This window comes from Triturus cristatus, chromosome 11 (assembly GCF_964204655.1).
Source record: "Triturus cristatus chromosome 11, aTriCri1.1, whole genome shotgun sequence".
Classification (NCBI taxonomy): Eukaryota; Metazoa; Chordata; class Amphibia; order Caudata; family Salamandridae; genus Triturus; species Triturus cristatus.
Window position 1 is genome coordinate 174,314,848 of NC_140594.1, and position 13,735 is coordinate 174,328,582.

The window sequence follows — 13,735 nt, forward strand, 5'->3', positions numbered from 1 at the left end:
CTTCTCCTCACTCTCGTCCTTGTGCCTCACGCTTCTCTTCTCCTCACTCTCCGTCCTTCTTTGTGCTTCACGCTTCTCTTCTCCTCACTCTCTGTCCTTGTGCCTCGTGCTGCGCTTCTCACTCTGTCCTTGTGCCTCACGCTGCTCTTCTCATTCCTTGTGCCTCATGCTGCTCTCCTTCTTTGTGCTTCACGCTTCTCTTCTCCTCGCTCTCCGTCCTTGTGCCTCATGCTGCTCTTCACCTCCTCAATATCCTTCCTGATGCTTCATGGTGCTCCACAAATAACAATTATACTCCAACTCAAAATATTCCACTACACACCACACACATACACTTCATAACACATGGGCACAAAACATTGCCATTTACAACACCAAAAGATGAGAATGAAACAAATGCGAGACCTATTGCATTTACAATGCTTGTTAAATAAAGGTTTTGAAACATTTTATGGACTTTTTTTCTGTTTATGACAGAAATATCTTGGAAATTGTTGGGTGATTTAATCATTTGCACATTTTTGCCTTTGTTATAGGCTGCAGATATATATTTATATGTATTACCTACTGGCAGTTGCCAGTAGGTAGTTATAGTTAGGGGGCCCGATTCACAGAACTAACTTAAGACAAAATCCTAAACTTACTACCATTTTGGTATTCACAGAAGGCACTTACTCATTTTGGTATTCACAGAAGGCACTTACTCATTTCGGTATTCACAGAAGTTAGGAGTCCTAACTTTAGGACTCCTAAATGCCTTCTGTGAATACCGAAAGTCTTAAAATTAGGTTTTTTCTCAATTTAGTAGTCCTAAGTTTAGGACTCCTAACTTTAGGACTCCTAAATGCCTTCTGTGAATACCGAAAGCCTTAAAATTAGGATTTTTCTCAGTTTAGTAGTAGTATAGTTAGGACTCCTAACTTTAGGACTCCTAAATGCCTTCTGTGAATACCGAAAGTCTTAAAATTAGGATTTTTCTCAATTTAGTAGTCCTAAGTTTAGATTTAGGACTACTAAATTGAGAAAAATCCTAATTTTAAGACTTTCGGTATTCACAGAAGGCATTTAGGAGTCCTAAAGTTAGGACTCCTAACTTCTGTGAATACCGAAATGAGTAAGTGCCTTCTGTGAATACCAAAATGGTAGTAAGTTTAGGATTTTGTCTTAAGTTAGTTCTGTGAATCGGGCCCAGGGTGTAGTTTCCATAGGAAGAGTGTTTTTTCATTTGCCAATAACTGTGGCGTCGTTTGACGAATCCTTACAAACTTTTCAAAAACAAATTTACCACTCATGTCAGCTGCTGTCTTGAACTTTTGGGGATGATTGGTCAAGTGTGGGCCGAGAACAAGGGGTGGTCCCAAAACGCGTTTTCACCATGTTAATTTCCATTGAAAATTTTAGACACGACTACAGCCCAAACTGCTGAACGGAATGACACCAAATTTGGCAGAAAGGTAGCTGTTAATCCGGAAAGTGCCCTTTTTGTTAAATGGTGTGTTTCCATTCAGTAGTTGCGGAGTTATTTAACGTTTTTCAGATATACAACTGGAGACGCTGAGGATCTGTGAACTAACTTAAGACAAAATCCTAAACTTACTACCATTTTGGTATTCACAGAAGGCACTTACTCATTTTGGTATTCACAGAAGGCACTTACTCATTTCGGTATTCACAGAAGTTAGGAGTCCTAACTTTAGGACTCCTAAATGCCTTCTGTGAATACCGAAAGTCTTAAAATTAGGTTTTTTCTCAATTTAGTAGTCCTAAGTTTAGGACTCCTAACTTTAGGACTCCTAAATGCCTTCTGTGAATACCGAAAGCCTTAAAATTAGGATTTTTCTCAGTTTAGTAGTAGTATAGTTAGGACTCCTAACTTTAGGACTCCTAAATGCCTTCTGTGAATACCGAAAGTCTTAAAATTAGGATTTTTCTCAATTTAGTAGTCCTAAGTTTAGATTTAGGACTACTAAATTGAGAAAAATCCTAATTTTAAGACTTTCGGTATTCACAGAAGGCATTTAGGAGTCCTAAAGTTAGGAGTCCTAACTATACTACTACTAAACTGAGAAAAATCCTAATTTTAAGACTTTCGGTATTCACAGAAGGCATTTAGGAGTCCTAAAGTTAGGACTCCTAACTTCTGTGAATACCGAAATGAGTAAGTGCCTTCTGTGAATACCAAAATGGTAGTAAGTTTAGGATTTTGTCTTAAGTTAGTTCTGTGAATCGGGCCCAGGGTGTAGTTTCCATAGGAAGAGTGTTTTTTCATTTGCCAATAACTGTGGCGTCGTTTGACGAATCCTTACAAACTTTTCAAAAACAAATTTACCACTCATGTCAGCTGCTGTCTTGAACTTTTGGGGATGATTGGTCAAGTGTGGGCCGAGAACAAGGGGTGGTCCCAAAACGCGTTTTCACCATGTTAATTTCCATTGAAAATTTTAGACACGACTACAGCCCAAACTGCTGAACGGAATGACACCAAATTTGGCAGAAAGGTAGCTGTTAATCCGGAAAGTGCCCTTTTTGTTAAATGGTGTGTTTCCATTCAGTAGTTGCGGAGTTATTTAACGTTTTTCAGATATACAACTGGAGACGCTGAGGATCTGTGACCCCAACTGAGATCTCATGCTGAGATCAGATTGGCTGCCAACACTTACCTAGTTTGAAGTGACTCGGTTGAACTGAGTCACTGGAAAAAACGTTAAAAAAAATTAAAGGGGGCAGGGTAGAAACACTCTGTCCCCCAAAGTCTCTTGTGAGGGTCTGACAGGGACTATGCAGGGCCCAAAAAGCATTTTTAAATTCATGGCGGGATCCGCAGTTCCCTTTGAATTGTTTTTTTTTTTCAAACTAAGCATGGGCTCCTGCGCTTCGTTAAATATTGCCCCCGGGTGGGCCATTTCCCAGGGGCATTTTTTTAATATTGCCCCAGGAACCACCACCACCTCCCCGGGGCTACTGAAGACATGAATACGGGGGAGGCCCATAAGGCCTCCCCTGCTGACCCGGAGACCAACACCTCCCTGGGGCTTATTTAGTTTTACAATGGGGGGGCCTCTTGGACTCCCTAGTCCCAGGGACCGCCACCTCCCAGGGCTTTACCTTAAAAAATGCAGGGGCCACGTGGACCCCCTGCGGCCCCGGGGGCCGCCACCTTCCTGGGGCTTTACTTTCAATTAATGCGGGGGTTCACGCAGACTCCAATCTCCCCCACAGCCCCGGGGTTCGCCACCTCTCAGGGTCTTTTTTCTGAATGTGGGAGGGCTGTGAGGCCAAAAAAAACATTTTTTTTAAAAAGAAATATTGGCAGGAGCCAAGCTCAATCACGAATCCTACCAAAATGGGTTTTTTTAAACGAAGAACGGTCTGTGGCACTACGTTAATTTTTGGCCCCCGGATGGGCCAGATCTGGGGGCATTATGCAAAAAAAGGAGGGGGGGCGCAACTCACACATTCATACACACAAGGATACATACAGTCAGACAGCCACTCACATAATATATATCCAGATCCACACGGACCCCAAGACCACCCTAAGAGGCACCCACGTCTACAGACCACCGGACCCCGACCACAATTCTGCGACCCCATCACCGACTTCATCAGCACGCACGCACTGACCTCCACCGACTACATCCTCCTCGGAGACCTGAACTTCCATCTGGAGAACAACAACGACAGCAACTCCTCCACCCTGATAGACAACCTCGCCAACCTCGGACTGGAACAGCTCGTCACGACGCCGACCCACATCACCGGACACATGCTCGACGCCATCTTCTCCTCAAGACCCCACGTCTCCTTCAGCCACGTCTCCGAACCCACCTGGACCGGCCACCATTGCATCCACTTCACCTTCCGGAAACCCGTCGCACATCACCGCACCCTACAAATCCCCCGTCGCTGCTGGGGCAAAATCACCGAAGTACAACTACAGACAAACCTCGCACTCAACCCACCGACCAACCCCGACGATGGTACGCGCACCCTCAGACGATGGATGGACGACTGCGCCAACACCTTAGCCCCGCTGAAAAAACAAACCCTCAAAGACACCAGCAAGAGAGCCAACTTGTTCACCCCGGAACTCCTAGCGTCAAAGCGCAACTGCCGGAAGTTGGAGATCATATGACACAGCGAGAAGTCGCCGGGCAGCCGCTCAGCCCACAAAGACGCCATCCGCAACCACCACCACCTCATCAGGACCGCCAAGACGACCTCCTTCAAAGACCGCCTCGACAAGAATGCACACAACAGCAAGGAGCTCTTCAAAGTTGTGAAGAAACTCTCCAACCCCAGCTCCAACGCCAACGACATCCCGCCGTCGCAAGCCCTGTGCGACTCCCTCGCCACCTTCTTCCACCGCAAGATCGCCGACATCCACTACAGCTTCAACCCCTGGACGACCCTAACAGGCCCCAACACGCCGGACCCACCACACCCCACCGACCACGACCCCCTGACAACCTGGGCCAACGTGAGCATCGAAGACACAATCAAGACCATGGGCACAATCCACTCCGGCACACCGACTGACCCTTTTCCACACCACATCTTCAACAAAGCCAGCAGCTCCATTGCACCCCACCTGCGCGACATCATCAACATCTCCTTCGAGACCGCAGCCTTCCCTGAGAGCTGGAAACATGCCGAGATCAACGCCCTACTGAAGAAACCCAAGACGGACCTGAGCGAACTTAAAAACTTCCAGCCCATCTCCCTGCTTCCATTCCCAGCTAAGGTAATCGAGAAGATAGTCAACATTCAGCTCACCCGCTACCTCGAAGACAACAGCATCCTGGACCCCTCCCAGTCAGGATTCTGCAGCAACCACAGCACCGAGACCTCCCTCATCGCCGCCACAGACGACATCAGGACCCTACTGGACAACGGCGAGACGGCAGCCCTCATCCTTCTGGACCTCTCCGCCGCCTTCGACACCGTCTGCCACCGCACACTACGCACATGACTCCACGACGCAGGGATCCGAGACAAGGCCCTGGACTGAACCTCCTCCTTCCTCTCCGGCAGACCCAGAGAGTCCGCCTCCCCCCGTTCCGATCCGAAGCCTCGGAGATCATCTGCGGCGTCCCGCAGGGATCCTCCCTCAGCCCGATGCTGTTCAACATCTACATGGCGCCTCTCACACGCATCGCCCGACTTCACGACCTCAACATAATCTCCTACGCCGACGACACGCAACTGATCCTCTCCCTCACCAAGGACCCCTTCACCGCCAAATCCAACCCCCACCAGGGAATGAAGGCCGTCGCCGACTGGATGGAGGATAGCCGCCTTAAGCTGAACACAGACAAGATGGAGATCCTCATCCTCGGGCCCAACCCCTCCGCATGGGACGACTCCTGGTGGTCCGCATAGCTGGGGACACCCCCCGCACCTACCAACCACGCACACAACCTGGGAGTCATCCTCGACTCGAAACTCACCATGACCAAACAAGTCAACGCTGTCTCCTCCACCTGCTTCAACACCCTCCGTATGCTCCGCAAGATCTACAGATGGATCCCGACAGACACAAGGAAAACAGTCACCCAGGCCCTAGTCAGCAGCAGACTCGACTACGGAGACGCCCTCTATGCCGGAGCCCCGACCAAGCTCATCAACAGACTGCAAAGAATCCAGAATGCCTCTGCACGCCTGATCCTCGACGTCCCGCGCCGCGACCACATCACCCCCCACCTGAGGAACCTGCACTTTCTCCCCGTCGACAAAAGAATCTCCTTCAAGCTCCTGATCCACGCACACAAGTCACTCCACAAGACCGGCCCAGCCTATCTCAACAGTCGACTCTCCTTCTACGTACCCAACAGGAATCTCCGTTCCGCAGACCTCTCCCTGGCTACCGTCCCACGCATCCGTGGAACCACAGCCGGAGGCAGATCCTTCTCCCACCGCGCCGCCAAGACCTGGAACACCCCCCCCCCTCAACCTACGACAAACCGAAGACCTTCTAACCTTCAGGAGACGACTCAAGACCTTGCTGTTCGACCAGTAGCAACAGCACCCTCCCCACCCTCAGCGCCTTGAAACCCTTGCGGGTAAGTAGTGCGCTTTACAAATTATTTGATTGATTGATTGATTGAAGTAGTATCACTCATTAGTAGTACACCTAGTATACTACTTTAACTTTTATAGTACCTCAGTATATATGTTTAACACCCATAAACTCTTAAAAACACTAACACTCACTTGATGATGTCATCAGTGATGGCATTTGAGATGTCATCAGTGATGTAATATGTGAGGTCATAAGCAGTGCATGGCGGGGCGTAAGTTAAAGTTAGCTCAGGTAACTATAACTGCTGAATTTCATTGGCTTTGTATGAGTGAAATCTGAGCCTAAATATAACGTCCCTGTAACCTTTGATTTTTATTTCTGAATTGCTGGTCAAAGATATAAACAGTATCTTGTGGTTTAGCTGAATGTTGATGCATTTGTTGGAATTTTGTGAAGGCATATAATTGACCTGCAGAAATTTAGCTATTTAAAAAAATACATTCATTCAAGGCCAAAGTGGGTCCGATGAAATATGATATTACATTCATTAAAAGAAGTAATAATGAGAAGAAAGCAAAATACAGTTGTTTAACAGTATATTTTATTTAGGAAACTCAATGCTTAAAAAACATCTGTCAAGACTCTAGCACTTGATGAGATGAAACATATTCTTTGGGGATTTTAGACCACAGTACCCTTGTTGGGATGGAAATGTCCTCTCCATGGTAAGAGACATGAACCCCTGCTCTGGGTGCCCAAATGTACTGTTGTCTGGATCACTAATGCTGATTTTTTGTCACAGGCGAACACAGATCATGCGTGCGCCTCATGACATAGCCATGTCTCGTGGATTGCGGTCTTGTTGGACCGTGAGGGGGGCAGAAAGCGCTACCCTCATTGTAGTGGAAGGTTACCATCTTCCCCAGAAGCTAAGCAGCATAAGCGCTGTGGTGGCAGCATACCGTGTAGTGATCATTAGTAGTGAACAGGACCTTTTTACCCTGTGTCACTGGAGTGAGGCCTACAGGCTCACTCACATTTTAAAACTTCCACTGCTATGTTCTTAACTCACTCTTGGCCTACATCCGGTAGATGTGGAGTGCTGCGCAGCGTAGAAGTACTGACTCTGCGCTGGTTGCATGTCTGCCTGGTAAGGGTACAGTACAGGGATAAAGCAGTACTGTGAGGTGGATGTGAGGTTAGTGCATGTGCTGAGTGTATGTATGCCTGCGAGGAGTACGTGACATGAAAGATGCAGCGCTGTGCAATGTGTGCACAATGAGAGCATGTGCTGGGTGTATGTGTACTTGCATGTTGTACAATACATGAAGCGCAAAGTGTTATGCAGCGCACATGGAGAGTGTGTGTGCTGGCAGTTTGTGCGTTTGTAAATAGAACACCTTGGTTAAATATAGAAAAGCTCCAGTGCTGAACACTTGCACAGACTGAGTATGTATGCTGAATGCATGTGTACAGGTAATAGTATAATGCATGGAGGTACTAGTGCTAGACAGTACGTTTTCTGTGAATGTACACTGAGTAAGTGGGCTTGCAATGGTACATTACATGGAGGACCCTGAGTTCCATTTTGGAAAGCCCAGGCCTGCCTGGTTAGGACATGAGGAGGAGAGTAATCCCCCCAGACAGATTTGTGTATTGCTGCGTTCCTGTGAGCTGGGAGCTACACACACTGCAGGGAAAAGGAGGAGACTCCCTTTACACTCCAAAAGACTGCTCTTTGATTCAGGGATAGAGCACAAGGAAGGGGCTTGGACACATCTCACGAAGGGCAATGGGGCTGATATGGGAATCATAAAGTGTAGGACTGGGGGCCTAGGATTAACCTTTTGATGAACATATTCCGCTGGCTGACATCCATGTGTGAACTCTGGTCTATTCCTTGAATTGCGGTGTGGGATAATCATCTTCGGAGTCTTGCCTGCTATAACAGACTGTCTTTCATGTAGAAAGAAAAAAAAGATGAGTTTCTACTTCAAAAGAAGCAAACCCTAGCATAAAACTTCAAAGACTCAGACTCTAATTTACATTTTGTTGTCTGGAAACAGACTATTAGAAGGGGAGGTTGAGACCCCAAACGTTGTTATGTGCCAAGCAGCCAGACAGGCTGTGTGAGAAGGGAAATCTCTGCAAGACTTTTGCCTTTGATCAGGACTGGGGCCAAAGGCCTGCTATTCTCCCTGCTGGGTGAGTGAACATCACCCAGGGAAACCAATATCACCTGCTCTGGAGCCTGGAGCACCAGTGCCTGCCTGCTTGCCAAGACCAGGCTGCCGGTACCAACATTGCCAAAGGAATCGGCCCGCCGCCCAAAGAAGAGACTGAGGCTACATTTGGCATGTTGGACCCACACTGTGAGGGAACTGCCCCCAACTCACCACTAAGGACTGATGGAGATGCCGTGGATGATGTGCCCATGCTGGCTAGAGGCAAGAGCTGAAGAATAGGGTTGGGAGCTGCTTAGAGTCCTCCAGCAGCGCTGCTCAGGAAAGAGAGTCTGTGGCGCTGGGTGCTGCCGTATGGGCCGCGACCAGCCGAACTACTCCGAACTGAGCAGGACTTGCGGGTGCACGTTGAGGGCACCTGCTGCACTGCTGAACTCGTCCGTACTGCAAGAGAGGGTAAGCCTTGAACTGGGCTAGTTGAGCCCCATGGACTAGCGGCTAATGGTGCTGCGGCACCATAGACACTTTTGACTACAATTGTCTAAAATCCTAAAGTGTCAAAGAGGAGTCTTGAGTATGGCCTAATAGAGTGCCTTCCTTGGATGTGGCCACTGGTGAATGGGGAATAGCACCGAACACATTACATGAAGGAGGGTGGAACAGGGATTTGCCTAACACTACTAGAGCCCTGACCTGAAGGGGGACTTTGTTGTTGCTTCTGAATGTCACATTCCTTTCCATGTGTAGAATTAAAAATAAAATACTACTTTAAAAAAAAAAGTATTTAGCTTGGCGTTGATTTATTGTTCATACTGTTTGCTCTTTGCGTTATGAGTCGTGTTCACTGACCTGTATCGACATTCCCCCCGAGAGAGTCTTGACGGCTCGACCAGAGTTACCACTGAGAGTGCAGAGGGCATACTTGACCCAATTGATCAGGATCCATAGTAGGCCCGGCCCCAGGACATCAGGAGTAAAAGGCCTCAACCACCACAGTTGGGCCCAGTAGCCCCTGTGGGCCCTGTGACCCTCTGGAAGGGGGTTCTGATAACCCTTTAATACCGTTGCTCATAGGGTCCTTCTGAGTATCCTGAAAACCTGGATGGGTGCAGGAGTCGGTTGCTGAGCTGGGTCACATCCTTCATAGTCAAACTGTGGCAAGCACAGGTCAGCACTGGTTCTTAAGAGTATGCCTCAAGTAGAAAACCCATGCATAATACTGCTCAGGGGGAGTTTTCAGCCTTGGCGCTGTCGTGCAACACTACATCCTTTTTAGCGTCATCCCAGCAAGGCATTATTTGCATTTTCATGATGAGGTCACTGGCATGCATCACGTAGTACATATGACACTGAGCAATATTTGTCCATTCGATTAACCCAGTTTGCTGATTTTCATTTATTTGAAATGTTAATCACACAAAATTGTCTTCCAGCTGTTTTAATTGTCTTGTTTTTCGGTCCTTTTAGATTGATTAATTGTCTACTGTCTTATACTTCTGATATATGTTTTGCCTGTTCTATGATTTTTATATATATGGTAAAAAAAAACAATTGTACATTAGCAAGGATTTAATATTGCACATTCAGTAGAAGGGCTGACATGTTGACTTATTGTCCAGCTTCACACAGGCACCCACCGATGTTACTAAAGAGGCAGCCATAGAGGTAACAGATAAAGAGAATCATACAGAAACAATGGTGACAAAGAAAATGTTGGATTTCAATAAAAGACAGAAGGATGGTCAAAAGTCCGTGACGAGTTTTAGAAGCCCTCTTCTTCAAAGATCTGTTTTAAACAGTAAAGAAACATCGGATGAAGAAAGTAGTCAAATGGAGGAAGTTATACCAAAGACACCGAGTTATCAAAAAGTGGGTAAATACTTTAGCCTTCATTTCCTGGGGAGGGACAGTGTTGTCTGTCTGTCTGTCAGTATAAATTATCCATGAAGAAGTGTGTTTGGTCTTTGCTACCACCTACAGTCAGCCTGCAGAGTGATTTAAAGCCTCTTTCATGTGCTAATGTTTCTATAGATTATGATATAATCCCGTTGCCTGGTTTTGAGTCATCGTTGCCTTTCTTTTGTCCTTATTCAGTTCTGCTGTACAATTCAGCTTCTTTTGTGTTTGTGTGTATTTCTTTCTATTTTTGTACTTGGAATATGTATGGTGATGCTCAAGAGAGTTACATTTACTAAAATCAGTGACTGCTTCCTTTTTATGCCTGTTTTATAGCAGTCAGTAACCCATTCTACCCCTTTCACTAGAGATGCCCGAATTTTATTTTACGAACTTCAGTTTGCTACATACCACGATGATTTTCTTGGGTACAAACAGACACCACTGAATGAGGGAAATGCTGACAGTGCTGTTGCAATAAGCCATGATTTTGCAGATTTCCTCAATCGAAGGAAGCAACATATTGGACAGATGATCACCAGAAAAGTGAAAACTGTTGCACTGGATGTGGATTTCCTGAAATGTGAAATGTGGTATCCAAGAAGAGCGTGAGCAGAGGACGGTCTTAAAGCTTTGATTGAATTTTGCATCCAGTGATATTAGACCTTTATGCAGATCACAGGTGTAATGTAGGAAGGAGCTTCCAGCCACATTCCACAACCTCTGTATTACATAAACTTTGCGTTAACATTTTGTCATGCCCTCTTTGATTTTTATTGTTGCATATCCTTACTCAAAATGAAACCATTGCAAGAGGGCCCGAGGAACAACATTACTGAATCAAAGAGCAGTATGATGTGATTGATAAGATTACAGTGAACTGCAGCAGTTTTCTTGTAACATTGGTTGTCCTGGGTGATTCCTAAATGGAAGAAGCCAATTTAGTTTTGAAGGTATTGCTTCTGTGCTGTGTGGGGCATGCTTAGGATTATTTACAACCCAGTAACGGTGGGGCAAATTTGCACATTACCACCTCTTAGGGCAGCCAACCTAGTCCAGAACTACTTTCTAACTATGCGATAAAGGTAGATAATATACGTTTTAACGTCTCATCAAAGCAATAGCTATTAAAGCCATGATGCAGAGCTGACAGGTTTGTTGAACTGCGGCCTCAACACAGGTTTTTAGATTAAGGAATCTCCAGTCTTCCCTAGATTTACATTCTTGAAACATTCCTTACTGTCAGCCTGGGCGTCCCTCACAATGAAATGGTATTACCCAGTGTTAACATGTATGAAAGGTTATAGAGTTGTCTTTCTCCTTCAGGGATTTCCATTGATAATCATAAGCACTGAATAGTCCCATGTGCGGATCTCGGAGCACTTCTTCCAAAGTTTAATTTTGTGTTACATCTTCACCATACATTAGAAAGCCCAGGAAGTACATGTGACAAAAATGTTCAATTTAGCAGCCTAAAAAGGCATAGTGCTTATGCCGGTACCTTGTCACACAGTGTGTCTTTCTTTGAATGTTCTATGTGCAGCGTGGCTGTGCTGCCTTGTTTTTTCAACAATGCACCTATCACCTGATCCTCTGTTGTGACTGGTTATAAAATATGGTATGTGCATTTGTATAGCGCAGAACTCACCAGGCAGAGTATCCTGACATAGCTAAAGACAAAACCGGTAAATTATGAGGTCGGTTGAAGATGATGGGTCACACTCTTTATGTCCGCTTATTTTTCTGAACTTTGTTATATGTTGCTTATGCTGGGCACGACCTTCAGACACAGTGTGTGTTTTTTACCAATAGCATTTATAGTTTTGTTTTATATATATATTTTATTGCCATTTTAAAACATTACACATCATCACATTAGCAGGCAATTCCAAGCATATGAGTATATTGTCATCGTATGGCTATTACATGTATATATGCTTTTACTTTCAGGAACTTGTATTGTTGTCAAATACAGTAGATCATCATTCACATTACATAGGTGTAACCCTTTACTATTACGAAGGGGGAACGTTCAAAGCCTGTGATCTTGTTGTGAGAGTTTGCTCAATATAAGCCATATTGCCATCTACATAAAGGAGAACTCGCCAATGTGTAAATTTGAACAATGCAAAAGAACTTAACACTAAAGCAATTAGAACCAGGAAGGCTGCGTACATATGCAATTATCTATCAGGATGTTCATTTTATTTTCCAGCATCGGGTTGTGTGGCCTCAGGCTGTCAGGGCACATCTCTTCAAATTGGGGGTCCATGGGCAGTAGGGCAGGTTATCGTGTTCATAGCTATATCATGTGTTCTGGCTAAACATCACCTCTTGTTGTATGTGGCCTGTGAGTTGTTTGGCCGTTCTTCTCCTGCCCTAGATCATGCGTGAGGTGGCTCTACCCAGATATCTAGAAATCCTTTGTTTCTTCTAGATCACTCCTTCGGCTCTCTTCCTGGGTGCCTCAGCCTGCTCCTCCTTTACGCTATCATTATTATCTGCGGAGTCTTTCTCTCACCCAATCCCTGGGTGTTCACATGTGACCAATATTTCGGTCCATAAATTAGCCATGGGGCGAATTAGTACCCTCTAGCCTCTTCTCTGGACAGCGCCATTTCCTCAGCTTTTGCCCATCTTGCGACATCTTCCCTCCAGAATTGCACACAGGGGCTCCTGGCTGCCTTCCAATTCATGGATATTCGCCTCTTGGCCAGTACCAATGCCAGATCAAAAAACCTTGTACCAACCTTACGTGCAGTCGGTCTCGGAAACAATCCCAAGATACATGCCTCCAGGGTACAGGGAGGGGACCTCCCGAGGGTCTCAACTATGCCTTCCCAGTAGTGCCATGGGGCAGTGCAATGCCATATCATATGTGTGAAGTCAGCATCTAATTGGTGACATCTGGGGCAAGCACGGGGTTCCCTTCCATACACCACCTGCAGCCTATGCGGTGTCATGTACGTCATATGTATATAATTAAATTGTACATATTTTAGCCCAGTATTTCTAGACATTTTCCATGTGGAGGTTAGGATTCGCTTCCATTTTGGGTCCGTCAGCTCTCTTTCTAGTATCTTTTCCCATTTGGCACGTAAGGCAAGCAGCAGATAGTGCGAGATTGCCGTAAGGGATTTGTACAACCAAGTTACTAGATGTCTAGTGAGACCCTTTGTGGCCAGTTGCTGTAGGACCTCATATGTTTCAGGTTCATGTCTGTCTACCCCCCCCCACCCAAATGTCCCTAAATATTCGCAGTAGCGCTTCATAGGTGAGGAACTGTCCGGGCAGGCCGTACTGTTTTTTTATGTCTCCCAGTGGTAACATGGCGCCCTGGTGGTAGCAATCACCTACTGTAACTATTCCTACCTCAGTCCAGGTCCTCATCTGTGCTCCAGTAAAATATATGTGCTACGCAAACAAATGATGGACGGAATGCTGAATGAATCATACATTTACCCCCAGTCAAGAGAACTGGGTTAAATCCATCGTTCTTTTGCTCACCATGCCACCCCAGTTTAGACCCAGCCAGAATGCTTGTTTACGGTCCAGGGAGGACCTGGCCTGGCAGTTCGGTCTGAACTGTTCCCATGGGGCACAGGGTCAAGACTGATTTGCATATGGCTGGGTC

General features: G+C 46.0%; 1 protein-coding gene across 1 annotated transcript in view; it reads left to right on the forward strand.

Annotated features, from left to right (window-relative positions):
- The window catches only part of RAD9B (RAD9 checkpoint clamp component B), a gene marked incomplete at its 5' end in the record, with an annotated part of 711,521 nt that overhangs the window by 659,898 nt on the left and 37,888 nt on the right, over positions 1 to 13,735 (forward strand). Inside the window, one exon of the mRNA XM_085632854.1 lies at positions 9,825 to 10,074. Within this exon, the coding sequence (XP_085488980.1) occupies positions 9,825 to 10,074 (250 nt within the window). The remainder of the gene's footprint in view (positions 1 to 9,824; positions 10,075 to 13,735) is intronic.